Genomic DNA, 9,540 nt, shown 5'->3' with positions numbered 1-9,540 from the left:
GGTTGAGATAAAGCAAACACCAGCATGAAGACACTGCTCAGTGACCGAGGCTCTGCACTGATTCTGAATGATTGTCTTGAAGATTAGCTTCATGAATGGAATCTTATGGGACTTGTAGCGTTTAAGTGTATATACTGACGTTTCATTTAGTTATTTTTACATAGAATGAAACTGCTAAGTGTCTCTAATCTTCTGAATGACCATTACTACCTTAAATTTGTCTTCATCCTGGATGACACCACTCTCTTAAAGGCCCTGGAAACATCAACTGCTAACTATGAGTGTTGTGGTACATGAATCAGCATCTTTGTGATTTCTGCATGTGTTTTTCTGTCTGCACTCTTCCTGCAGGTTTGAAGCATGCGCTGATCATTCAGAAAATGAAGGTCACACCCTTTTGTGCCCTGATTAGGATTTGGCAACATCTGAATATAAATCTGATAACATCTCTGAAGATGTTTTCTACTGTTGCCAGTCAGCGTCAAAATTGATCAAACCAAACCAACACAGCCCCTGACGAAGATCAAACACTCATAGATAGCAGTCCTCATAAAATGTGCCTGATTTTATTAATCGAGATCCATGAATTATTTCCTGGTCAAGCGGTTAATGTGTTGCAAAACACCCAATCAGAAAGTGAGGATGAATATTTCTGGATCCGCGTGGTTAGAATTTGTCAGCACCCAGCCAACCGTCTTAAGGAAAATGATTTTCGCACCAAAAACTAGTGCAGAACCACGAGGTCACTTTATGCTGGTGTCGCTTCAAACCTGCTCAATCCTCCGTGATGTGCACAAACCTCATTACGTCTAGCAGCTGCATCCGTATTATCAAACCAGAAAGTGTGTCAAAATGACGCTGTAGTTCTTGTCGTGGTCCCCTGTGACACCCACAAAGTAGATCACCTGACTTGAATGACCAACCGTGTTCCCCTATGTCCAGCACAGAGTCATGACATGGGCCTCATTCAGTCCCCAGAATGTCAGCTCAGCTTTTTTTTTTTTTTGGTGTAGAGCTCACGTTCAAATAGGAGCCATGACTGAACTGTTTAAAATCTGTAAACTAATCAAAACTACATGAATGCATTAAAATACAAATAAAAACATTAAATAATAAAGTAGGAAAATAAATATTATTCCAAACAAGGCTTTTTTTTTTTTTTTTTTAAATAGTCACTCTCTATCTTGACGCCTGGAAGCCAGTGTGCATGTCACATGATTCACCTCCGAGACGCTGATCAGCCCGAGAAGATGGCCGCTCTCAGTCTCAGCGGTGAACGTGCTAATCAGCCACTGCGCACACACCACTGCTTCACACTCAGCTAAGAACATGGACACAGATTCCACTAAACATGCTCCCACATGTACTGTAGAGCTCAACAGTCTTATGCGTTACAAGTGTCTAGATGCAAGATATGCAAAAATTGATCTTTTTTTATTTCTTATTTTCTTATCCATGACCCGGACACTCCTTGTGCAGGATGTGCAGGATGATGATTTGAAACACATGACTACATCTGCCATCGGAAAAGAAAAAAAACTGGATAAAAAAACTAATTATAAGTGCTATAGCTATACACTATTTTGGTATTTCATGAATAGCATTCAGGGCAGTTTGAAGTTTTTTGGTCAGTTTAAGGTAACCTCTCAAAGGTTAAGATAGAACCTCTACAGACCTCACTCCGAGTGAGCACTCTCTTTTAGAGGGCGTGCTATGGCTGTCTCAGTAAACTCAGTATACAGTACATTTAAGTGTTAGTGTTAATGTCAGAAAATATATATGAAACTCATTTCCACATCTCACGCTCACAATTATTTGACTGGTCTCATTGCAGCAATATTAGACACATCTACCAATGATTTCCCTTTCCTATCAAGAAACTAAAAATAATCCAACTACTTATTTCAATTCATGAAGACATGTCGGGATTATGAGATTGTGTTTTTGTGCTCTAGAGGCGTCAACCGTCGTGGCTGCTTCTTTTTTTTTTCCTCTTTTTTTTTTTTGCTTGGCATCAAACGACGTCATAAGGATTCATCTCAGTTGGGGAAGGTGAAAAGGATCGAACAGGACCACGTTGCACAGAAGCAACAGCTACATGTTCAACACTAAATGTGAGCGGACATGTTTGGAAACAGTCGATGGAAGAGGGGGGGGGGTTCTCTCAAGCCTAAAGTGTAGGATTTACAATATAACAACAATCAAACTCTGATATCAACTCTATGGGGCATTCCAGCTTTCCCTAGAGGGGCATATTTCTGTAACCAGTCTAGCGGAGAAATGGATTCTTATCACCCCTAGGGAATAGAGAAGCTTTCGTGATGTATCGAGGGGTGTGAGTGTTTTTTTTTTTTTCTTTTGAGACTGAGCGGGAGTTAGGAGCTGTCGCTGGCGGAGCGCTTTTTGCCAAAATGACTGGCAGAGTCTCTGTTTCGCAGATTAGGCTGGATCTTGTACATATGGGGACCCATGGCCCAGCGCCAGCTCCCACGGCCCTCCACTCCAGTTGGGATGGCGGCAGCTGCAGCCACAGCAGTGGATGGGCAGGGCTTGCTCTGCAGCAGCTGAATAAGCATGGTCATCTCTGGGCCCAGCCGCGACACCATGCTGGTTCGGACGCGGTCCACCGTGTCCTCGTCGCACTCCATCAGGCTTTGAAGCAGCTTACCGTAAAACCTAAAATGACATGGAGCACCACACAGGGAATTCTTAAAAGGGACAGAAATCTGCGATGTCTTCTTATTGTGCTGTGAGATGCTGATATAACCTTTCTATATATCTGCACATGTGCTGCAAAGTCTGTTGAAATCCATATGGGAGTGACCATCCCGGCTGCAGTCCCTTTTAAGCCGTGTGCTCCCCCTCCCTATCCACACCCAAACCCTAATCCTACATGTAATGCCACAAAAATAGGAACCAAACCGTCTAAACTTGATATTCCTGTTTAATTTTCTTGCATTGTATGAATGACTGCATGGAGCAGATGATGAAGCTAAACATCCGTAGAAATATACACATCTGACACGCTACATAAAGCCAAGACGTATATATATTTGTACTACGAGCAGCATTTTGGGGCCTTGTGTCTTTTTATTTAACTTGATAACATGAATCGACTTGTATGTCCAGTGTGGGGGGTTGGGGGGGGGCTCACCTATTGGGGAAGTGACTTGGCAGCTGTGCCACTTCACCAATTGCATCTGGATTCGATCGGGCAACAGTGCAGATATCCAGCTTGCTGTAACATTCCTCTTGGACCTCAGATATCATTCTTTGGAAGGTGGAGCAGCGGCGGATGGTGGGGAATGCCTTGGAGGTGATGCCATTGGCAATGCACTTAAGGCTCTCCTTCACAAATGCTTTACCCTGTGAAAAAAAAAGAAAGAAAGAACCGCAGTGCTTCACACGTTCTTTTCCCTGCCAGCGACACCCTTATGACACTACAGTGCTCACGTGCATGTAAATACAAAACATGTCATGGCGGATAATGAATTGAAGTGTGTACCTGAGTGTCAAATTTAGCAGCACTGTATAAGAAGGACTTGCAGATGTCATGCATGCCATCTGTGTCACAAGTGGAGTTTTCCAGGCAGGCGAAGGCTCCGCAACCGACTTGGAGGGCACTGTTGAGACAGCGTGCCACATCTGCTGTGGGCACAGAGAATGGACCGTCAGCGGGGGGGGGGGGCTAACAGTTGGGTTCACTGGGAATCGCTGCACACTCACTGAGCTCATTACACAAGGGGTTGCCGGGGTTCGGGCCAAAGTATGTGACAAACAAAAGAGAACTTTCATACTTTGGTGATTCACAAAAGCCATACTGTACAGTCACTCTGGGTCAAACTGTGACTCGACCGCGGATTGGACACCTTACAACTCGGAGACTCTCAGACACTGCTTGGCGCTGGTGGACTTTTTCTCTTGGCAGACCCCTATATTCTACTGTTTGGGTCTTTTCAGCAGAGCTTGGACGAGCAACACCAGAAATACCACAGAGTTTCCTGAAAATTGTTGGCGTGCCTGCAGACACACATAAACATACTTGTACCGCTGGCACACACACATACGAACACTCTGTCCCACAAGACTCTGTTTTCAATTATTTTACACAGGACGTAATTGTCGAGCTGAATTTAAAGAGCCTGGTTCCAAACCCGCCTTAATATTCCGAACCATTAACAGAGCAGGTGTCACAGTCCATATGCACATCCACAACTGATCCCATGCACATATACGTAATGAAACACACACTCTGAAGATGCTGCCATGTTCATTTCAGAAGCATCACATGACTGTCAGAGTTATTTGGCGTATTAACCCACTAGTAACCCTGATCCTCAGATTTGTCAAAGCTGTAAAACAACCTGCAGCATTCAGTCGTTCCATCCATTCACCAAAAACCAATCACGACCATAAGAAACACACGCGGCCGACTTGAAAAGTTACAACAATGTGGCTATAAAACCTTTTCTGTAAATCAGTGAGAGTTCTCCTCCAGGGAGATGGCAAGCGGCCTGACTCAAGTCATTGGTAATACGTGTTAGGAGATGTCACTGAGGTTCCTGAACCTGCTTGGCAGACTTTGAATCTGGGGCCCCTATTTTGACCTGCGCACTCAGATAAAGTGGGTCTGCCATCTGGGACCAGAGGTCGCTCCCAAAAATACAGAGAGAAGGGAGCTGCACATCTTATGATGATGAAGCACTTCCTGCAGGAAGGAGTCAGCCTCCCTGATACTGGGGCTGTAGCTTTTGTGTTGAGGGAGAAAAGTGAACATTTGAATGAAGCCATGCACATTCATGCTTTGCTGTGTCATTTTTCTGATGATTTTTAAGAGGGATTTTCAGCCACAGCCCCAGTGGGTCTGTGGCTTTTCCTGAGGCTTGCTGGAGAACATGTACAAAAGGTGTACCCGCCTTCTTTTATTTCTGACTTGAATACACAGGAGGACTTGTGTTTCATGCATTGTAACCACCGCAAGTCCACTCTAATGCTGAACAGTTGGACCAATGCAGCAGCCAGAGCCACAGAGACAGCATGACACAGCCTGCACTCTCAGGTGGCAGCGCCAGGCTCCATGCTCATCTGTTGCCGGCAGGACACCGGCAAAATAAAAACCTACAGCCTCAATCCAGCTGATTTCTCCCAAAATCAATCCCCTCATTTAGACAGGAAAAGGCTGCATAGGCCAACAATAAAACAAGAGAGGAAACAAAAGAGTGTTTGCTGCTGTGCGTTGCGTTAATGGTGCGTAAAAGCTGTGCGCCCTGTGAGATGTCTGCAGATAGGAGCAGCGGGATACTTACTGGGGCTGTTGGCAGAGAAGCGGGCTCTCCTGGGCGAATAAGACTCGTTCTGGTCCAGTTCGTAAGCGGATGCGTTCAGCACCATCAGGAGGAAAAGTCCGGTCCTCAGAGGCATCGTCCTCCTCTCACCACAGATCATCACACAACTGAACGCAAAGGGACGCCTCCTGCTCTGCGTGGGATCACTGAAGGGAACGAGGCTCCAAACGCGAGCAGAGCAACACTATGTGGCACAAGTACAGGCTGCCGGCGGAACGTGTGCACAGCGGACTCCTCACTCTCCCTTTGACAGATGCCGATGTCAGGTCTGCGCTGGGGTTTATATGGGAGCGCTGCGCGTTACCAGTGGCGTTTGGACCAATCAGAGCGCAGCATCCAGGACCGTGCTCCTGCTCCCTCCACTATGTACTAATTGATCAAATCGGTTAACACTGTAGAGGCTCCAGCTCTGAACACCTCAAGGTTGGGATTTCTTATAGGCAACCAAACAGATGTTTCTTATAGTGGACATTTATATTACTCCAACGACACAGCTTCACCTGGACCTCACCGGAGCCATGAGGCGTCACATCTTTGATTTCATAGATCATGAAGTGATCAGCTCTTTCATGGGACCTGAAATTAAGCGTTGTACTGATACATAACCCCGGTATGAACTGAAGAGCGATTTTCTTTTCTTTATTCCCTAAATCAATGCGATCTACAGTTGCCACAATGATACTGTTATTCCTCAGTGTACCTATACAGTAAAACCACAACAGTTTATCACAGTGAAAAGTACTGTGCTCTATAGCTTTACAATAAATGGTAAATGGTTTTGTATTTATATAGAACTTTTCTAGTCTTGATGACCACTCAAGCGCTTTACAGTACAGTTTTACATTCACCCATTCACAAACACACTCATACAGTGAATCTAATCACAGCACTTTGTTATTCTATGGGGGGCCACTCAGGGTTCAGCATCTTGCCCAAGGACACTTCGGCATGCAGATGGGTCAGACTGTGGATCGAACCGCCGACCTTCAGGTTGGAGGACGACCACTCTACCCCTCAGCCACAATACAATACTGTCAGCTGGCTGGTTTGCAATACTTTTAATTTAGCGTTCCTATCGTAATCTCCATTAACAGTTTACTGGTGTATAATGTATTTAAGTAGTGTAGAATGTGATATTTACAACATCATTTAAAATGCCACATTTCAAAATGAAAAACTCTCAAAATTGGTAGTTTACAAATGGCTCGGACAAGCGATCACAACATCAGGCTTTTATTAAACCAAGTGAAATATCCAACACAAATGTTTTACATCACAATCCATGAACGCACAATTCCTTCTGCTGAACAGGATCAATATTTATATTGTGAATAAATTGATCATATATTTCCATTGTTTATTATTTTCAAAGAATGATTTGTTGGAGTTCAGATAGATAAATGTAGAGTATTTATGTAGTGCTTCTTCAGTCTTATCAACCATTCAATACACCGTATGAGTGGCCTCCACACATCTAATAACACCATTCATACTCTGTCGGCACAGTTACATGACACTTCAGAATCTGGAGGAGCCGAGGACTGGACCTGCGACCATCTGGTTCGTGGACAACCCTCTCTACCTCCTCAGCCACATCAGCCCAATCAAACGAAATACCACAAAATGTGACCATTTCTAATAATCCTATATTCTAAAAACATGTTGCGTGCACATTTAGATTTCTTTAGACCAAAGCATGACAGAGTACTTAACCAAGCAGGGTTTTAGTCAAATGTGATGCTTACTGTCGCACACTTAAATGCCCTTGTCTAAATATCAACCCAGAATATTCAAATGTCAGGTCGTTTATTATCACTGGCATTTTCCTGAACCGTGCCCACTGATGACTCCATGGTTTAGCTCATGGAATCTACCTCGCGTGGAGATAAACTACCTGCGATGTTGACTTACAGTGCGGATGATGACTGTTGCTGACCCGATTCTCTATTCTTCTTTATTAGACGGAGGAATGTTGGCTCAGAGTCCACTAACAGCTGCACGTGCCGGGTGCACAGAGGATGATGTGTGGGATTTAAAACTATCATTTATCATGGACGCCTCACGCCTCTTCACCCAGCGCCATGCTCACCCATTACAGACAGAATCAGACACGATGGAGCTGATTCTTCCTCATAATCGCAGAGGGGAGTTAAAAGAAATGTGGTGAAGACTCGTTGGTTTAGTTTTGACAGCAGAATATTATTTTTTTAAACTGATATAAATTCCCTTAGATTAACCTGAAAACCTTTGTCTTCAGGAGGAGCCACTGTGCAACAAAAAAAGTCTGATCTATATTTTGACATCGAGCTCTGTTAGATCACTTTTCTCCTCCCGTGGTGTTTCAGAGAGCAGAGAGGCTCTTTCCTCTGAGTTCTGATTGTCTGTGGACCGTCGTTGTGCCATAACCCTAATTTCTCCGACAGCGTTGTCAGGAGTCGGGCACAATTTCCAGCTGTTGGCCGCTTACGTCTGCTGAGGAATCCAAACATGGGCCCCTGCCAGTGGCCCCAATGGACTTTATAATGGAAAGATGATATGAAAGTAACATGCTAATGGATGAGCCAATAGCTCTTGTCACAATCCGTCATTATCAGCATGGTAGTCTAAAACAGACTTTAGCTACACACTAGACGAATGAGATTTGACAATTCGGACGGAAAAAACTAAGCCTGGTCACTGACGACTCTTTCAAGAGATCAGAAAAACTATAGTGTGTGATTTAACTTACTCGATTGCTTGAAGGTTAGAATTTGATGGCACTGTTTACTTTCTCTCGTCTTATTTCTAAAAGGAAGTTGAACTGTCTTCCTCTATCTCTTTCTGTTGCGGTGAAGGAGTCTCCAGAGTGATGGCTGGCTCCCCTCCCTGCAGATTAGGTGTGGAAAACAGGATGTCAAAGACCAACGTGCTTGCTTATTGGTTATGTCAGCACTCCTAAAACACCTGGAGACAACAACAATGTGAACAGTGTGTGAGATCCGAGGCAGATTCTGAGCTCATATTCATGGTCTCCGTGAATATATTGCTGCTCTTGCATTTATCGCTTCCAGGTGTGTGTGTGTGGGTTTTTTTTTTCTCACTAAAATGGGAAGGGGGGGGGGGGGGCTGGGGGGTGGGGTTTCTCTGCTGAAACCAAAGACGTGAGACTGAGAGTTTATTCATGAGTTTTGGAAGTCGGTCTCATCCTTGTTAGCACATCACTACAGACTCTCCCAGGCTGGAGCGGAGCCATACCACAAACACATTTGAGAATACCACTTGAGCGTCCTCTTCGGGGGGGGGGGGGGGGGGAAAGGATAATGAATTCCTTTGTCAGGTAGAAGAAGGTGCTTCACCTTGTTTTCAGAAATATAACAGACAACGCAGAGGGCAGGGTTCATGCAAAGGACAAATCTGCTACAGAGAAGGAACATACACTCATACCGGCCTGCTGCAACATGCACGTTTTTGCATTCATTTACATTGAGGTGGATGAACTGATCCTCTGATTAGAAGTCACTTTGCATCGAAGTAGTTGAAGCCCCCCCCTGAGCTTATTGCTGTTTGCCTGACAGCAGCTTCTTCCTCTGTAATTATAAGATTACGAGATTGCTCATTATGAACGAGAGATTTGAAATTAGAGTAATAAATGGGAGAGTCATCTTTTATCACGCACAAGCAAATGAATCACAAATATTGCGAGTGTCTGCGCCGAAGCTTTGTTTTAACGAGTTTATTTAATGAGTTGCGTAAAAACACTCCCAAGGTGTCACCTGAAGGACAGTGCAAGTCTACCTGCGTCCACCAGAGGGACTGCAGTCAGATGCTGCTGATTTACATGAGCTATTACAGTGAAGTAACACCTCCAAACAGTCTGCTGTCTCTGGTGTGTGGGAGGGACGGAGAGTAAAGATTATGATTTGTGAAATTCGAGAGGAAACAGAGAAGACAAGACGCCCTGCAGGACTGTTGTGACGTGCAGGTTACTCACATGTCAACGGTGTGTTTGCACCTAAATTTAGATTTGTTTTTGTGTGTGTGTGTGTGTGTGTGTGTGTGTGTGTGTGTGTGTGTGTGTGTGTGTGTGTGTGTGTGTGTGTGTGTGTGTCTTCATATGTGATGTTTGGTCTGGGGGATAATGCGTTTTGCTTTCTAGCATTCACAGGAGAATAACACTTCAATATTAAGGGACATGTTTTGCAAGAGGAAGAAGTAT

At 44.4% G+C, this 9,540-nt stretch overlaps 1 protein-coding gene across 1 annotated transcript; it reads right to left on the bottom strand.

Annotated features, from left to right (window-relative positions):
• Nucleotides 1-2,255: 2,255 nt before the first annotated feature.
• On the bottom strand, nt 2,256-5,543 carry stc1 (stanniocalcin 1). The gene is made up of 4 exons (XM_061072138.1): nt 5,307-5,543; nt 3,506-3,648; nt 3,155-3,366; nt 2,256-2,676 (listed from the first exon to the last, which is right to left on the bottom strand). The coding sequence occupies exons 1-4, from the start codon at nt 5,443-5,445 to the stop codon at nt 2,376-2,378; spliced, it is 795 nt and encodes a 264-aa protein (XP_060928121.1). The 5' UTR covers nt 5,446-5,543; the 3' UTR covers nt 2,256-2,375.
• Between the last annotated feature and the right edge of the window lie 3,997 nt (nt 5,544-9,540).

The sequence above is a fragment of the Limanda limanda genome, chromosome 5, assembly GCF_963576545.1.
Source record: "Limanda limanda chromosome 5, fLimLim1.1, whole genome shotgun sequence".
NCBI lineage: Eukaryota > Metazoa > Chordata > Actinopteri > Pleuronectiformes > Pleuronectidae > Limanda > Limanda limanda.
This window is presented reverse-complemented; position numbering and strand designations above follow the sequence as displayed.